We start from the raw sequence: 19,042 nt of genomic DNA, 5'->3' as shown, positions 1-19,042 counted from the left end.
CTGTATCAATACTGATCATCTCATGCTTGGAGGGTATATTGTGAGCTCAGGAGCACCTGCGAGGGAAAAGCCTTGTTCCAGTTAGCAGGGGATTTTATTTTGGCCATTACATCAAACAATTATGACACGGTGCAAGCACTTAAGTGAACTCTACAAACGTTTTATGTGTTGAAGACTTGAGAGACAAAAAAGAGCATCCCTGCCCTAGAAAGGCTTACGGGGGTGGGTGGGAAGGTTGGGGGATTCTTTTGGATTATTTAAATTATGTTGATGATGCTAATATGGAGACAGATGGAGATGGAAGGATGGCCCAAAAGATGGCTTACGACGCCACGTGGTTCCGACGCGGCTCTGTTCCAGCAACTCCTACCCCTCCCAGCCCCCGTTTGGGTCCCCAGCAGACGTATGCCCTAGTGCTCTCCTCATAAGGCCCCAAAAGGGAGAGGGATCCCGTTGCCGATAGCAACGCGGGCGGCGCCTAATGTATTTTGCTCTGCGCAGGCGCGGTGAGTCCCAATGTAGACTGAGGCTGAGGCCCAAGCTCGGGGTGGGGGGGGGGGCTTGGGGTCGGGGTTGGGCTCGGGGTCGGGCGTGGGTTCGGGGTCGGGCGCGGGGGGGGTGGGTTCTCGGGGCCGCGGCTGCACTTGAGCACTGGGATGCTGGATCAGGGACCGCTTCCCGGGACGCTGCAGTTCTCTCCGAAGCTCCCGCGAGCCTTCCGGCGGGGGCGCTCGCCCTGGAGACTTAAACATTCTTCGCAGAGCCGGTGCCCCAATTTAATCTGTAAATATTTCACTCTGCGCGTGCGCCTGGAAGAGACTGGAGAGATGTACCGGGTGGCCGGCTGCCACGGCGACACTACCATTCGGGAGCTGAAGGAGAAGTTAGATCTGATGGCCGGGATTCCCTTCCACTTCCAGCGCCTCTTGTACCTGGACCAAGGTGTCGCCTCGCGTGCGGCCCGCCCACCGCTGCCCCTTCTGGGGATCCACCCTGCATCTCCCCGCGAGCATCCCCATCTGTCCCCACGTCCTGCCTGAGCCCCAGGCCCCTCTGGCCAGTCTTCACGATCTGAGGCCCCTCTCGCCCGGTTTAGAGTCGAGACCCCAGATCCTGCTGCTTTTTTTGGGGGGGGGGGGGGATTAGTGTCTTAAGTGTCTAATCGGACCTCACCATCCTGGTCAAGTTCAGGATCCCAGTTCACACGATGGCTTCCTTCGCCCTTAGTGCCTCATACATTTGAGGACCATGATTTTCTTCTTTCCTTGTTGCCAGAATTCTAGGAATCTGAGTGCACTATCCATCTCCCCGACTCGAAACAAGAGGCTTCAAGGAAGCATGGAAATTTAAAAAAAAAGTCTTTTGGCTCCAAATTGGGCCGGGGGAATTTGAAGAGCTGATTTTTGCAGGGATAAGGATGCATTGGAGAGAAAGATGGATGGACTGCAAAGTAGTTTTGCCAAATGTTTCATATATGTGTGTGTATATATATATATATATATATATATATATATATATATATATATATATACATACATATATATATGGTAAAACTACTTTGTCTTTTAGATAATGAAATTAGATGAAAAGTTTTTAAGAAGCCCTATAGGAGAAATTTGAGTTTTATATTTTAAAACCAGTGGCATCCGTTTTGGTTTCAAAACTTTTTACTTTGTTACTAATATTTTCCCTAAGGTGGTCTTTTGATTCCAGTAGTATGGAAATGATGCCAGGACTCAAAAACTTTGGTAAAATTCCTCTTCTAGCACTGCATCAGCTTGGAATGTACTCTAAGCATTCAAATGCTTATAAAACTCAAAAAAAACTTTGGCAAGGAGGAAGCATTTACTCTTGATTAAAACAATTCAACAAACATTCACAAAATAAAAGAATACTTCCCATTTTCCCATTTTCTCCAGGAGTTTACATGGGGTACAGAAGGAAAGGCCCTTGGATCCTTTGAAGGATATTGATGCTAACATGGAGGCAAAATGGCCTATTGACAAAAGTACTGGACTTGAAGTCCAAAGGCCTAGCTTTGAATTTAAGTTCTACCACTTACTAATTGTAACTTTGTGATTATGGACAAGGCACTTAACCTTTCTGATTCTGTCTCCTCAGCATAAAAGAAAAGGAATAATAATTGTACTAATTTCACAGGGTTGTTAAGTGGAAAATTCTTTGTAAACTTTAAAGTGCTATATAAAAAGTCTTTTTGAATCTTAACATATTAAACAGTCAATTATCAATTTTAAAGATTCATTAAAAATACAAATAATCGTTTGATTGTACTATTTTTCCCCTTATGGGGAATATCAAGCAGTCTTAATATCAATCTTACTATCTTGTTTTAGAGTTTTTGTGAAGGGATAGGGTCTTTATTCAGTTTCATGATTATCCTCTGACACTATAAACAGGACCCTAATTGATGAGTGTTCTAATTAATTACCTGTTTAGAAACATTAGCCCAAGTTCCTGTTAACATATACTATAGATAAAGTTTTCATTTATAGAATATTGAATCTCATTCTTTTCATTTTGAATTTATAACAATTGTATCAGTACTGGATTGATGTTTATTTTTTTGCTACTTATGAAAAAGCAGCTTGATACTTAGAAGAACATGGGGACGTAGTTAACTTTTAAGAGAACATTTAATAAAAATTGCATTACAGTTGAAAACAACAGTTCAAGTCCAAACTGTATAATATACAAGTGCTACTCTGTGACATCCACATGTTTTGATGACGTGATTACATGATCTACATGCCCATTACAAATTCATTCCAACATTAGTCATATTATTATATTTGGGTTAGCCCTTGTGAGCATTCCATTAACATGCAAACATTTTTGAAAAATGCAGCATTCTTATCCCATTAGCAGCTAATAATTGAATAATAGTTTACATTATGTGTAAAATAATGTATAACAGTACAATATCTTTGAATAGACCCACTTTCAAAGGAGTCACTTCATATAATGATTTTATTGACCCTCTGCATCTTTCCATAGTATGGTTGAAAACTTTTCTTTTAAAATTGTCAGTTATATTTTATTAGGCTTTTGTTACTGGTATATGAACCAAATTACATTTTTAAAAAACCTGTAAGTAAAGTAAAGTTGACTTGTACAAATCCATCAGGTGAGATTTGTTTACAAAATTCAAATTTTTATATCAAATATCTCCTTAGTTGCTTAGTCTGATAAATTTATATCTAATATCTTATTTTTTTGTGGGGGAATTTTCCTGTAGGAATTTTGATGGATGATTCCACATTAGGGTACCATGATGTTGTTCCTGGTGGAATTGTTTCATTGTGTATTTGGCATCAGGATGGATGGCAAGAACTTGTTATGGCTGCTGTGGAAGGGGACGCTAGTAAGGTGTTTTCATGCTTCTTTAAATGAATGTTATTCTTTATGAATCAAATGTAAATTTTAGAGAAGTATATTTTGAAGTTTTTTCTTAAACATTTACATAAATTAAATACAGAAGAATGTCTTCCTTGTTTACTAAATGTGACATAATATTTCTTTTCTAATTCTTGATTTGAACTGTTTTCCCTTGAGCACCCAACAAGTTTTCTTCACTTTCTCAAAACATATCAGTATTTCCTACACATTTACATAGTATTATGCAAATTAAGACAGGTGGTATAGTGGATAAAGCACTGGGTCTGACAAAAGAAAAATCTGACTTAAAATCCAGGTTCAGACACTAACTCTGTGACCTTAGACAAGCCATTTAATATCATTTGCTTAAGTTTCCTCAAAATGAATGAGGACGCAAACACCTAATTCTTGTAGTTGTTGCAAGGATCCGATGAGATAATATTTGTAAAGCATCTGGATAATATTTGTAAAGCACCTTATACATAGTAAATGCTATTTAAATTCCAGTGATTGTTATTATTTTTAGTGCCACTTAATTCTTTTCAGAGTATTTTCCAAGTTTTCATTTAGGGCATCATGCCTTTTTATTGTCATCACGTACTTTGTTTTGTATAGAAGATTTAACATTTCCCCTAATAAAGTGTTTCTGAACTTAATTAAGTATTCTTAGTTTTTAATATAATTTACCTATTACATGGTAATTCCATTTTTTCTTGTCAGTTATCTTGTTTAGGTGTTACTGAAGATTCTCTATACAGAACTCCACATTCTTTATGTTTAAGAGCAGAAAAATATAAAGAGTGGATAGCTGACAGAGCTTTTGTAGCTCTGTATATCACAGCACATAGAGGCCATGCTGACGCTGTACGTTTTCTCCTAGAAAATGGTAATACCAATACCTCAAAAGCTTATAATTTATCTTCTTTAATTCTTAGTATATTCATAAGACTTTCAAGGAGGAATGATAAACATTAAGTATCTATTATGTGGCAGGTACCATGTTAAGCACTTTCCCGATATCTCATTTGATCCTCACAAGGATCTACCTCTAAGGTAGATATTATGATCTCCTTTTCATACTTGAAACAAAGAATAAGATATGAATATTTTGGTGGTTCTATTTTATATATCCTGTTGTTCAGTCATATTTTACTCTTTGTGAAACTGTGGACTATAGCTCAACAATACTGTCCATGGGATTTTCTTGGTGGTTTGCCATTTCCTCCTCCAGTAGACTAAAGCAAACAGGATTAAATGACTTGCCCAGGGTCACACAGATAGTAAATGTTTGAGGCAGGATTTGAACTAAAGTCTTCTAACTCCAGGAATCAGTGTGCTATCCACTGAGCTATCTAGCTGCCTCCATCTTAATATCCTATTAAATCCTATTAATATCCCATTAAAAGTCTACCAACTTTACACCTTTTTAACACTAATAATTTTTTCTAATCTTCTGCATATACTTCACTTTGTATGTTGCAGAGTAGCTTTTGAGACCTTGGGATTCAGTACCTTCAACCCAACCCAACTTCAACTTCATCATCTCAAAATATTTTGATATTTTTAAGCAGGGAATTTTTTGTTTTGTTTTGTTTTTGTATTTTTAGCACCTAGCACAATACTTGACACAGTAGATATTTAATATGTGTTCACAGATTGAAATAAATTCCCTAGCATCTAGCACAGTGCCCTATGCAAACCTTATGCACTTATTGAGTAAAGTTAGAGCTCAAAATTTAGCTTTGCAATAAATGTATAAGCTTATGTATCATTTTATATTATAATTAATTGTATTAGAGATGAAAAAACCCAATGCAATATCAATTTAGACAAATGGTCTAGGCTTAGTGGTAAGACCATGCCAAGCAATCCTTAACCATTCCAGAAGTGGAGGAGTAGAATTGACGACACAATGAAGCAGAGTGTGTTTTCCCAAGACTTATTTGCTGTATAATGGTCTTGAATTTTTGTTTTTGGTCATTTTTTCAATCATGTCCAACTTTTGTGAGTCCGTTATGGAATTTTCTTGGCAAAAAAAAAAATAAATACTGGAGTTGTTTTTCATTTCCTACTCCAGTCATTTTACAGATGAGGAAGTTGAGACAGACAAGGTTAAATGACTTGCTTGGGTTCACATAGTAAGTATATATATTCACATTTTGAATTTAGGAAGATGAATTTTCCTGACTTAAGGCCATTGTGCCATCTAGCATATCTAGCATCTAGGATCTTGGATGCAGAAGGCCTTGCTTTAGAGCCTTGCCTCTCACACTTAATAATTTCTCCACCCTAGACCAATCACACTATGACTTCTGATTTCCTCATCTCTAAAATAGAGTTAATTATTTTTGAACTGACTGTATTAGGGATTTATGAACAGAAAGTACTTTATAAATTTAAAGAATCATATAAATAAATTATAATTTTTTAAAATGACTGTAATGAGCATAATAGAAAAGGTTCTTGGATTTGGAATAAGGACTAGGTTTCTATCATATGAGTGATCTTTGGCAAGCCACTTCATTTCTGGCTCCAATTTTCTTATTTGTAAATTATGATTTAAAAATCTTATTATCTCAAAGATACTTCCTACTTCTAAATTCTGTGAATCTATCATCAGATGATAATTTTTTTTTCCATCCACTTAAACGTTGTAGACTTCCATAATATCAAAACTTTTGTACATTACTATTCTAGATTTTTTACTTTTTTTTTTTTTTTTTTTTTTTTTTTTTTTTTTGCTGAGGCAATTGGGGCAAATGACTTGCCCAAGATCACACAGCTAGGAGGTATTAAGTATCTGAGGCCAGATTTGAACATTTGAACTCAGGTCTTCCTGACAGGGCTGGTGCTCTAACCATTACACAACCTAGCTGTCCCGGATTTTTTACATTTTAAGATAAAATAGGCATTTTCTTAACCCACAAGACTTTGATGCATTTGAAATTTTGGTCATATCTTAAGTAGAATTTTCCTAGTTGTTTTCATAGTGAAACTGACTTAAACTCATGCAAAATATTCTAGCTGACCTTATTTTTTTTTTTTTTTTTTTTTTTGGAAGGGATGAGAAAGATTACTGGTGACATCAGCATTATAAGAACCTATATTAAAATTTTTAAACACTACAAATGAACAAAAACAAAATCAAATGTGTGCCTAGTTTATGTGCGTTGTTTTTAAGCATTAAATATAAAATATTTATTGACTATACCATTCTCCCTGACACCTCCCCTATACATACCTCAATATCTACTGTCAAGCCTTCTACAGAGAAGACTCAAATTGAATAGAATTCTGCATAATTGGTACTTTATTCTCGTTATTCAATTGTTCAGTCATGTCCAACTCTGTAAGTCCATGGACTATATTTGTCCATGGATTTTTCTTGGCAAAGATATTGTTAGCCATTTTCTTCTTCAGTGGATTAAGGCAAAAAGAGGTAAAGTGCCTTGCCCAACATCATATAGCAAGTAAGTATCTGAGACTAAATTTTAACAAGTCAGCCCTTCCTGACACCAGGTTCAGCACTATCTCCACTGAGATACCAACCTAGCTATCTTTTTGTTGTTTATTATACTCCTATTAGGTGTCCACCTCACTAGAGATGAGACACCAAAGCAGCAGGCCTGTGACTTCTATGACTTGGCCCTATCTGCAAGGAGCTCATAATTTTATTAAGAAACACATTTATTAGTATTATAATTTTGCTAATCTTAAAAGAAAGTATTTTAAAAGAATTTGCATACTTGTTCTGTCTTTCCTGTTTTTCTAGAATGTATGTGCTATTTTGCATCATGGGTAAAAAAGCCAAACAAACAAACAAAAACAAAACTCTGCTGTATGGCCTATTTATTTTTGCAGGTGCTAATTGTCTGGCCAAAACACCAGTGGGCAGAACTCCTCTTCATGTTGCTGCAGCCATGGGACATGTCAACTGTATAAATCTCCTTCTTGATTATGGAGCACCTCTCGCTGAGAAGGACTTTAAGGGAGAAACACCAATAGAAATAGCACGCCGCTTCAAGCGTAAGCGGGGTACCCAGACACTCTACCTGTATCACGTCAAGTTGAAAAGAGCAAATCTTGGATTCTTCAAATCAAAACCTCGTCCAATACCCTTCTGAAAAGGGCAATGTATAAAGTCTTGAGTCTCACTCTCAAAATTTTGAATGCCCGTGTTTACTTTGGGAAATTTTAAAAGTTCAATCCAAGATGGTCCCAATGAAAAAATGGAAGAAGTCCAATTAAAGAGAGTTATCATTAAAATAGACAGATCCTTAGAGGCCTTCTGCCTCTTTCCACACCTTCATTTTACAGATGAGAAGATTGAGGCTGAAAATGGTTGAGACTTGCCCAAGATGATCCAGATATTAAGAAGCAATATAGTGGGGAAAAATCATGGACTCAGTCAGGAGACCTTGTTTTGAACCTCCGGCTTTACACTCCTAATAATTTGATATGGACAAGCTATTTAAACTTTCTGGCCCTCAATTTCCTCATCTGTAAAGTGGTAATAAAACCCACTCTATCTATCATGAAAGGTTTTTTTTTTTGTTTGTTTGTTTTTTGGAGGAGAGGGGGGGACCAAACACATCAGGATTAGAAATCAGGTTTCCTGATCTCTCATTTCACCTGCTGTGACACTACTCTCTTAATTTGGTTTAAATATCAAAGGTAATTTGGCTATGCATGAGAATGTCAGAAGCATGTTGATTGTAGTAGATTTTTTTATGTTCTGTTCAGCTATAGAATTTCATTTTGTAGTCCAACTTCTCAAGCATATAGTTGCACACAAATGACAAATAGTGTGTTACCTTGAATATTTTTTGATGCTGTTTCTATGGTTATCCTATAAGGCTTGGGGGAAGGATATAATAAACAATTACCTTATTCCCCTATCGACATCGTTTAGTAAATGGAAGTAGTACATTAGTTATTTTGAACATTATTATTGCTATAACAGCTCCTTCTGCTATTTACTAACAACTCATAAAACAGTGAAAATTGTTTCTCTTTTCTGCATAGGATTTTGTGATATTGATAAAAATTGGCGCATATAGTAGAAACATATACATGTTTCTGTGAGAGAAGCCTCCCAAAAATGTAGAATCCTTACTTAGGGACTAGACCTGTGATTCCACTGATTTGGGGAACTCCCAACATGGGGAAATTCCATCAACCAATTCAGGTATCTATTTACATCCTGATAGTGTCAGTAATGTCAGTACTGAGTGACTTGTGGAAGGTCAGATAGCCAGTATATGTCAGAAGCAAGATTTAACCAAAGTTGTCCTGACTCTGAGGCCAACTCTCTCTCTGCTAAACTCTACTGTTCCTCCAGGATCATTGAAAAATAGGAATCAAACCCATTCTTTCTAAAACAAGTCTAGGGATCTGTCATATTTTGGCAGAATGTCAGTAGATGTAATTTAAGGTTGTCCTTGTGACAAAATATCTTTCAGGATACCTAACAGTGAATTGAGCATAAGAACAAACTGTTATATAAATTGGAGCCCATAAAACATACAATTCCTCAGACAGTTTTGCTGATGCCAGCGGAGCCAGGTATTTTATCTTCCAAAAGCTAGCTTTCTGGGGACATAAACTTTCTCTTTCACTTCTGTAATATTCTTGTAATAGTCTCCTGTAATATCTATCTTCTTTCTACTCCTTCTAGAAGAACATGTCCACTCAGACATTTAAAAGAGAGAAATTATTTTACTGCACTGCCAGAGTATCTTGGGGTTATATAAGTAGGTACAGTAAAAAAGATCCATATTCAATACAGCATGACATAGATTTACACATAGATGATTGATATCCTCATTAATACTCCTTTTCAAATCTGCTCTCATTCCCCTACTAACCAAGAGAGCTGAGAGAAACAACCTTGTTCACAAGCGGGGAGTTGTAAGTAATAACCATCTGTCTTGGTCTCAGGTACACCACTCCAGTTGATCTTATGGAGAAGAAGGAGTCCTGGCACATCTGGAAAACTGTAGAAGTCAAAGTGTGGAAGAGCTTGGAGTCCTTGGTGCTCCCCTGTGTTATAATGCCTGGAACCATAGATGTATATCATGAAGTAAGTAGAGTTATAATTTGCAACACTCCTCCAGCAGTGACTTTCACTACCCTTTCCACTTTCCTCTATAATAGCTCATGCAAAGTCGTGCTCCATTGGCAGGGGCCTAATGTAAATGATCAACCTTGTTTATACACACTTCCAACTTGCTCTCTCTCTTGTCCTGTCCTGTAGCTTATATTCTTAAAGCCAAATGGAAAAAATTAGTGAACCTTAAGAAATTAGCTTCTGCTTGATGAAAGGTGACTATTTCCTAGGATAACAGGATGGAAAGAGCCTTAAAATCTTGTTCCAACACCTAGTTTTGTAGAATGAGTTCCCTGAGATGCTAAGTGACTTGCTTAAGATCAATCAAATAGAAATCCTAGGATTCAATCTCAAGTTTTAGTATTCCAAATCCAATATTTTTCCATTATACTATATTACCTCTACATCCCCATCAAAACAAAATTAGACTTTTTCCAATAAACTAAGGTAAAGTACAAAGGGAACAAATGATTAGAAATAAAGGAGTTGGGGAGGAGCCAAGATGGTGGAGAAGATACACGCAAATTTCTAAGCTCTCTCTTACCCTCAATACCAACTATTTAATTCAGCCTCAAAAATAGCACTGGACTGGTAAAAACCACAAAAATTAGAAACACAACAGCTTACCAGCCAAAGAGAATCTGGAATTTCGTCAGAAAAGATTGGTCCTGAGGGGTGAGGAAAAAGACTGGTGCAGACAGTGATAGAACTAGGCTAGCATATTGTGCAGATCGGGCTGGGGAGGTCTCTGGGATTAGAAAAGCTACAGAGACAGAGGAATCTGGCATAGGCTGATTGCTCTACTCTGCTTGCAAAACAGCAGATCAGCAGAGTATCAAGCCACTTAAAAAAAAAAAAACAAAACGCCAGAAACTGCCTATAGTTACCCCAAACTGGAACTGACTCAGCACAGATCACAGCATGCCTTCTGCTGTCTGGGGCTTTTCCCTGGGACAGTTAAGAATCTGCAAGGCAGTGAGACACAGCCCGGGGCAGCCTCTAATCTGCATAATGGGGGGGCTTGGCCTGAGGCAGTAGAACTTCCATAGCAGTGAAACTTCTGCAACAGTGACTATGCTTCCGGGGCAAAGACACCTCCAGTCTATGTGCTTGAGCTGTTCGCTGATCCACTGCTAATATCCACAGCCTTGGGGGTGGGGGTGGGGGGGTGGGGGGAGGGCTTTGGCCTGGGGTTGTGACACTTTCATTGTTCAGCCTTTAGCCTAGTCGCTAGGCTACACAGCAGGAGTTCTTCACTGGGCACTCCCACAGCCCAGCCGTGCTAACCAGTTCTAAATCACTTCTGGTGGGGGGGAACTCTCTCCCAGAGTACCCTCGTACCTTTGCAGCTCATTCACGAGACAGCTGCCATCCATTCTATCCCTATTCTGCACAGGAAGTTGGTAACCTCCTTACCCTGAAGGTAGACCCCATAGGTTTTTAAAAATGAGTAAAAAAATGAAGAGAACAATTGCCAGCTTCTATAAAGAAAAGGAGCGGGTTTCCAACCCCGAAGTGACTAACAGCAAACAGTTTCCAGATAATACCGTGAAGAGGGAATGTTACCTGGCCCCCATCACATAACTCTCTCCTAGAAGAGACTTATTAAAGACCTGAAAAGAGAGAAGAAAAATGGGCAAAGGAAAGAGAAGCTATATTAGAGAGTAACAACATCCTGAAATTTGAATTGGAAAAGATAAATAATTCATAGGAAGTGCAGGGAAACAAAATTTGTGAATTGGAAAAGGTTAAAAAATCACAGGAAAGTAGGATCTGTGAATTGGAAAAGATAAAGAATTCCCAAGAAAGTAGGATTTGTGAATTGGAAAAAGAAAATAACTAGGATTTGTGAATTGGAAAAAGAAAATAACTCACTAAAAAAAATAGTGAAATGCAAAAAAAAATCCATACAGCAAAATAACTCATTTAAAAACTCAATTGGGCATATAAAAAAAGAAGTAAAAAAAGCGAATGAAGAAAATAAAAATCATTAAAAATCAGGACTGAACAAATAGAAATGAATGATTCATTGAAACACTAAGAATCAGTCAAGCAAAACCAAAAAAATGAAAAGCTGGAGAAAAACATCAAATATTTACTGGGAAAATCGACAGACCTGGAAAATAGCTCTAGGAGAGATAATCTGAGGATTATTGGACTTCCTGAAAATTATGATGAAAAAAAAAAAAGAGCCTAGATTCTATTTTACAGGAAATCATCAAAGACAACTGCCCAGAAGTAATAGAACCAGAAGGTAAAATAGGCATTGAAAGAATTCATCAAACACCTTCTGAAAAAGACCCCCCCCCCAAAAAAAAAAAAAAAAAAAAAAAAACACGGAATATTGTGGTCAAGCTACAGAATTATCAGACTAAGGAAAAAATATTGTAAGCAGCCAGGAAAAAACAGTTCAAATATTGAGGTGCCACAATAAGGGTCACTCAAGATCTGGCTTACAGGATCGAAGGGCCTGGAATCTGATATTCTGAAAGGCAAAAGAACTAGGAATGCAGCCAAGAATAAACTACCCAATTAAGTTTAGCATTTTCTTCCATGGAAGAAGATGGACATTTAATGAAACTGATGAATTCCATTTGTTTCTAAGAAAAATACCAGATTTAAACAAAAAAATGTGATTTCCAACCACAAGACTTAAGAGAAGCAGAAAAAAGGTAAAAGAAACACTTGAGAACTGTATTTCTGTTGTGGATATACAGAAAGTCCACGTGTATAATTTGGTTTTACTGATATAACATAAAAAAGTGAAGTAGAAATGGAAAGGGGATAGTGTCAGAAAATGGGAAAGGGGGAGATATAAAGGGGGAAACTACATCCCAGGAAGAGGCAAAGAAAATTTATATCTGAGGGAATTTAGAGAGGGGAGGAACATTGTGTGAATCTTACTCTCATCAGAGTTGGCTCAAAGAGTAAATAATTGACATATTTGTTTTTCAAAGAATTCTCTCTCACCTCATTAAAAGGGGGGAGAGGAAAAGGAAAAAGGAAAAGAGTAATAAAGGAAGGATACAAGAAAGGGGAAGGAATTTAAAAGGAGTGGGGAGGGATAATAAAAAGGGAGGGCTGCGTGACACAAGTGGGGCCCATAAGTTTAATACTGGGGAAGGGATTCAGGGGGGGACAAGGGGAAAAAAAGAATAATCTGGGGATAATATGATGGCAGGAAATACAGAATTAGTAATTTTAACTGTAAATGTGAATGGAATGAACTCTCCCATTAAGCGGAGGTGGATAGCAGACTAGGTCAAAAGTCAGAACCCTACAGTATTTTGCTTAAAGGAAACACATTTAAAGCAGGGAGATATTTATGGAGTAAAGGTAAAAGGCGGGAGCAGAATCTATTATGCTTCAAGTGAAGTCAAAAAAGCAGGGGTAGCCATCCTTATCTCAGATCAAGCAAAAGCAAAAATTGATCTAATTAAAAGAGATAAGGAAGGAAACTATATCTTGCTAAAGGGTAGCATAGACAATGAAGCCATATCAATACTAAACATATATGCACCAAGTGGTATAGCATCTAACTTCCTAAAGGAGAAGTTAAGAGAGTTGCAAGAAGAAATAGACAGCAAAACTATAATAGTGGGAGATCTCAACCTTGCACTCTCAGAATTAGAAAAATCAAACCACAAAATAAATAAGAAAGAAATTAAAGAGGTAAATAGAATATTAGAAAAATTAGGTATAATAGATCTTTGGAGAAAACTGAATGGTGATAGAAAGGAGTATACTTTCTTCTCACAAAAATTGACCATATATGAGGACATAAGGATCTCAAAATTAAATGCAGGAAGGCAGAAATAGTAAATGCTTTCTTCTCAGATATGATATAATAAAAACTACATACAAGAAGTTAGGGATAAATAGACCAAAAAATAATTAGAAACTAAATAATCTCATCTTAAGGAATGATTGGGTGAAACAGCAAATTATAGAAACAATTGATAATTTCACCCAAGATAATGACAACAATGAGACATCATACCAAAATTTGTGAGATGCAGCTAAAACGGTTATAAGGGGAAATTTTATATCTTTAGAGGCTTACTTGAATAAAATAAAGAGAAGATCAATGAATGGGGCTTGCAACTTAAAAAGCTACAAAAAGACCAAATTAAAAACCCCCAACTAAATACTAAACTTGAAATTCTAAAATTAAAAGGAGAAATTAATAATATTGAAAGTTTAAAAACTATTGAATTAATAAATAAAACTTAAGAGTTGGTTTTATGAAAAAGCCAATAAAATAGATAAACCTTTGGCAAATCTGATCAGAAAAAGGAAAGAGGAAAATCAAATTGTAAGTCTTAAAAATGAAAAGGGGAAACTTTCCACTAATGAAGAGGAAATTAGAGCAATAATAAGGAGTTACTTTGCCCAGCTTTATGCCAATAAATTTGATAACTTAAGTGAAATGGATGACTTCCTCCAAAAATATAGGCTTCCCAGATTAACAGAGGAGGAAGTAAATTGCTTAAATAGTCCCATTTCAGAAAAAGAAATAGAACAAGCTATTAATCAACTCCCTAAGAAAAAATCCCCAGGACCAGATAGATTTATATGTGAATTCTATCAAACATTTAAAGAACAATTAGCCCCAATGTTATATAAACTATTTGAAAAAATGTGGAATGAAGGAGTCCTACCAAACTCCTTTTATGACACAGATATGGTACTGATACCTAAACCAGGTAGGGTGAAAACAGAGAAAGAAAACTATAGACCAATCTCCTTAATGAATATTGATGCTAAAATCTTAAATAAGATATTAGCAAAAAGACTTCAGAAAATCATCCCCAGGATAATACACTATGACCAAGTAGGATTTATACCAGGAATGCAGGGATGGTTTAATATTAGGAAAATTTTTAGTATAATTGACCATATTAATAATCAAATTAACAACCATATGATCATCTTAATAGATGCAGAAAAAGCATTTAATAAAATCCAACATACATTCCTACTAAAAACACTTGAGAGTATAGGAATAAATGGAGTATTATTAAAATAATCAGGAGCATATATTTAAAACCATCAATAAGCATCATATGTAATGGGGATAAACTGGAGCCTTTTTCAGTAAGATCAGGAGTGAAACAAGGTTGCCCACTATCACCATTACTATTCAGTATTGTATTAGAAATGCTAGCCTTGGCAATAAGAGTCGAGAAAGAGATTAAAGGAATTAGAGTAAGCAAGGAGGAAATCAAACTATCACTCTTTGTAGATGATATGATGGTATACTTATAGAACCCCAGGGATTCTAATAAAAAGTTATTAGCAATAATTCACAACTTTAGCAAAGTTGCTGGATACAAAATAAACTTACATAAATCCTCAGCATTTTTATACATCACCAACAAAATCCAACAGCAAGAGATACGAAGAGAAATTCCATTCAAAACAGCTGTTGAGAGTATAAAATATTTGGGAATCCTTCTACCAAAGAAAAGTCAGGAATTATATGAGCAAAATTACAAAACACTTGCCACAAAAATAAAGTTAGATTTAAATAATTGGAAAGACATTAAGTGCTCTTGGATAGCCTGAGTGAATATAATAAAGATAAACTAATCTATTTATTTACCAATCAGACTCCCAAGAAACTATTTTAATGACCTAGAAAAAAATAACAAAATTCATATGGAAGAACAAAAGGTAGAAAATGTCAAGGGAATTAATAAAAAAAAATCAAATGAAAGTGGCCTAGCTGTACCTGATCTAAAACTATATTATAAAGCAGCAGTCACCAAAACCATTTGGTATTGGCTAAGAAATAGACTAATTGATCAGTGGAATAGGTTAGGTTTACAGGACAAAATAGTGTACAACTATAGCAATTTAGTTTTTGACAAACCCAAAGATCCCAACTTTTGGGATAAGAATTCATTATTTATAGTTTCCTGTTGTCTCTCAATTATAATCCTTCTCTGAGAGGAGGTTTCTTGGGAGGCTTCTGGAGCCTCCAACCAGAACGAAGGTGGAATCTTGAATCCTTCTTCCTGAATCCTGACTGTGAATCTCCTTGAACTTCCCTGAAGTTCTCCTGGGAAGTCTTGTCCTTATCCCAATCCAAACTGCTTCCTTCCCAACTGCCCTCCTCTTTTATCCTCCTAGAGAATGGACTTGTGGATACTCCAGGGGCTTGTGGGAACTACTTACAACCAATGAACTTGCTCCTTTTAAAGGTGTAAACTCCTTTTCAGAACTCCTTTTAAAAGTGTGAAGTAAAGGTGTGAACCCTGAGCTAGAGAATTGTTAAGTACCAACTTAGCACATAGTAAGAACCTAACACTTATTTGACAAAAACTGTTGGAAAAACTGGAAATTAGTATGGCAGAAATTAGATATGGACCCACACTTAACACCATATACCAAGATAAGATCAAAATGTGTCCATGATTTAGGCATAAAGAATGAGATCATAAATACATTAGAGGAACATAGGATAATTTATCCTCTCAGGCTTGTGGAGGAGGAAGGAATTTGTGACCAAAGGAGAACTAGAGATCATTATTGATCACAAAATAGGAAATTTTGATTACATCAAATTAAAAAACTTTTGTACAAACAAAACTAATGCAAACAAGATTGGGAAAATATTTTTACAGTTAAAGGTTCTGATAAAGGCCTCATTTCCAAAATATATAGAGAATTGACTCTAATTTAAAAGAAATGAAACCATTCTCCAATTGATAAATGGTCAAAGGATATGAATAGACAATTTTCAGATGATGAAATTGAAAGTATTTCCACTCATATGAAAGAGTGTTCCAAATCACTATTGATCAGAGAAATGCAAATTAAGACAACTCTGAGATATCACTATACACCTGCCAGATTGGTTAAGATGACAGGAAAAAATAATAATGAATAATGAAGTGACTATGGGAAAACTGGGACACTGATGCATTGTTGGTGGAGTTGTGAAAGAATCCAACCATTCTGGAGAGCAATTTGGAACTATGCCCAAAAAGTTATCAAAATGTGCATACCCTTTGATCTAGCAGTGCTACTACTGGGCTTATATCCCAAAGAAATACTAAAGAAGGGAAAGGGACCTGTGTGTGCCAAAATGTTTGTAGCAGCTCTTTTCGTAGTGGCTAGAAACTGGAAAATGAATGGATGTCCATTAATTGGAGAATGGTTGGGTAAATTATGGTAGATGAATGTTATGGAATATTATTGCGCTGTAAGAAATGATCAGCAGGAGGAATACAGAGGGGCTTGGAGAGACTTACATGAACTGATGCTGAGTGAAATGAGCAGAACCAGGAGATCATTATACACTTCAACAACAATATGAGGATGTATTTTGATGGAAGTGGATATCTTCAAAAAAGAGAAGATCTAATTCAGTTCCAATTGATCAGTGATGGACAGAATCAGCTACACACAGAGAAGGAACACTGGGAATTGAGTGTAAACTGTTTGCACTATTGTCTTTCTACCCAGGTTGCTTTTACCTTCTGAATCCAATTCTTACTGTGCAACAAGAAATTTGGTTTTACACACATATATTGTATCTAGGATATACTGTAACACATTTAACATGCATGGGAGATTGCCTGTCATTTAGGGGAGGGGATAGAGGAAGGGAGGGGAAAATTCAGAAAAGAAATGAGTACAAGGGATAATGTTGTAAAAAAAAATTACCCATGCATATGTACTGTCAAAAATTATAATTATAAAATTAAATAAAAAAATAAATAAAAGAATTAACTGAGTCCTAATATCTAAGCCCAATTTTAATATATAAACAAAAATTGGCCAGAAAACTATATATTTTCTATTTTTTTCTTTTCTCCTTTCAGCCTTAGTGGATACTAAGGAATGATACTCAAACTAGATAGATTTTGGTTGGTTCCACTAGTGGAATCTTTAGTTCTTTTTTCCAGAAAGAACAAAAAACAAAACCTAATCCTGGAACATTTTGATTATCCTACTTTCTCCTACTCCATGATTCCCAATCTTATTGCTCTTTGGATGTGGATTCCTTAGTCATCTTGTTTTGATGAATGCAAAAATGCTTCTAATTTCCACAGCCACCCTGATTCTTCCAGGTTCTTTCTGTCCCTTAATTTGCCCCCTTAATATTTTTATTAATATTAGACAATTTTACACTGATCGAACAGCCTTCTTCATGCTAGAGCGCTGAGCCTTGAAAATCCTACATTTGTCCCTGCTTATCTCTGACCCTGTTCAATTTGTCTCAGTAAGATTCACCCAAATTTCAAGGCTTGCCTCTACCCTTCCATTAAGCTTGACTTTTTCGTTTATTATAAACTCACATAGGATTATAGAAGTGAATGAACTCCAAAAGATAATCTAGTCTCATCTCCTTTTAAGGAATGAAATAGGCCCAGAGATGTAAAATGACTTTACTAAACTGACATAGCTAATTAGTGTATGTATAAGACACAATACCAGGCCCCACCACCCTGTCATTATATTGCTCTACTGTTGTACTTTATGGTACAAATATTTTGTACACTTTAAATGATAAGATGACTTGAACATCAATGTACTTCCAAGGCCTAGAAAGCAAAATGAATTTCTAGAAAATATAGAAATATAGTTATGTCTGAACTGTTTTCTTTTATTTAAAAATTATTTCCCCCCTAAAACAGGATAGTGTGTTTATGAACATGGAAAAAGTAACTTTAATTTTTTTTTTCTCTCTTAGATTTGAAATATTTTTGACTGAAGAAGAAAATTCAATTAATTTGACAGAAGAATGGACAGTACTACAATGCATTGTGGAATCTGCATTCAGTTATTGAATTTTCCAGCAGAGGGCATTGTAGGATCAGTCAATATTCAGATGAACACCGGTTTTTATAAGTGCATTTTAAAATGCTATTAAGTATTGCCCTTTATGTAACATCTTAAACTTCAAAAGATCTGCATGAGTTAAAGAACTTATTCTTGGGAGAAAATATGCATTCAGTGGTTTTACTAATACTGATTGAAGTGTGTGTTTTAAAAATGCTTTAAGGGTTACAAAATACTTTCCTTATAACCACTCTATGAAGCAGATAATATGATATTACTATCCCCATTTTATAGATGAGGAAACCAATGCTAAGAGAAGTTAAATGAGGTGCCAAGGGTCATCAAGTTGTGGTGAGTTTGTAACACTATAGATGTTTCATTATAAGACTAAGGATTATTTTTCTTCTTTACACTTTAAGGATAACTTTTTTCACCCCAAGTTTTAATGTTGCAATGTAAGTTTAAAATTTTTTTTTAACAAAGGATGAATATGTGAGTAGGCATATTGAATGAATATATAAATTTATGTTTTAAGTATAACATGGACATAAACATATACATGAAAATCAGAGGTTTTATCTATGATATTTTTATTATTGAAGTGCTCCTATAAGGTACAAGGGCTAACAGAACAAGTCCCAGATGGCATAGGTTCCTGTTTGAATAGCCTTCAAACTTCAACATTTAGATTACTAGGCCTTGTGACTTAAACATGCTTCTCAGTTACTTGACCCTTATGGTATC

The 19,042-nt window shown here is 35.9% G+C and overlaps 1 protein-coding gene across 1 annotated transcript; it reads left to right on the top strand.

Annotated features, from left to right (window-relative positions):
- Window positions 1-624: 624 nt before the first annotated feature.
- Window positions 625-18,462, top strand: ANKRD60 (ankyrin repeat domain 60). Its single transcript, XM_074288680.1, has 6 exons — window positions 625-942; window positions 3,257-3,387; window positions 4,117-4,282; window positions 7,258-7,422; window positions 9,337-9,478; window positions 18,210-18,462. Exons 1-5 carry the CDS (start codon window positions 657-659, stop codon window positions 9,396-9,398), a joined length of 810 nt encoding a protein of 269 aa, XP_074144781.1. The 5' UTR covers window positions 625-656; the 3' UTR covers window positions 9,399-9,478; window positions 18,210-18,462.
- Window positions 18,463-19,042: the final 580 nt, after the last annotated feature.

Source organism: Sminthopsis crassicaudata, chromosome 2, assembly GCF_048593235.1.
Source record: "Sminthopsis crassicaudata isolate SCR6 chromosome 2, ASM4859323v1, whole genome shotgun sequence".
NCBI lineage: Eukaryota > Metazoa > Chordata > Mammalia > Dasyuromorphia > Dasyuridae > Sminthopsis > Sminthopsis crassicaudata.
Note: the sequence above shows the minus strand (reverse complement) of the source record. Positions and strands in the feature narration are given on the sequence as shown.

Excerpts from the sequence above, each read along its gene's own strand:
- ANKRD60 (XM_074288680.1), top strand. The coding sequence starts at position 657 with ATGCTGGATCAGGGACCGCTTCCCGGGACGCTGCAGTTCTCTCCGAAG. Across the intron at positions 943-3,256 it reads CCTCTTGTACCTGGACCAAG|GAATTTTGATGGATGATTCC; the intron begins GTGTCGCCTCGC and ends ATTTTCCTGTAG. Across the intron at positions 4,283-7,257 it reads ACGTTTTCTCCTAGAAAATG|GTGCTAATTGTCTGGCCAAA; the intron begins GTAATACCAATA and ends TTATTTTTGCAG.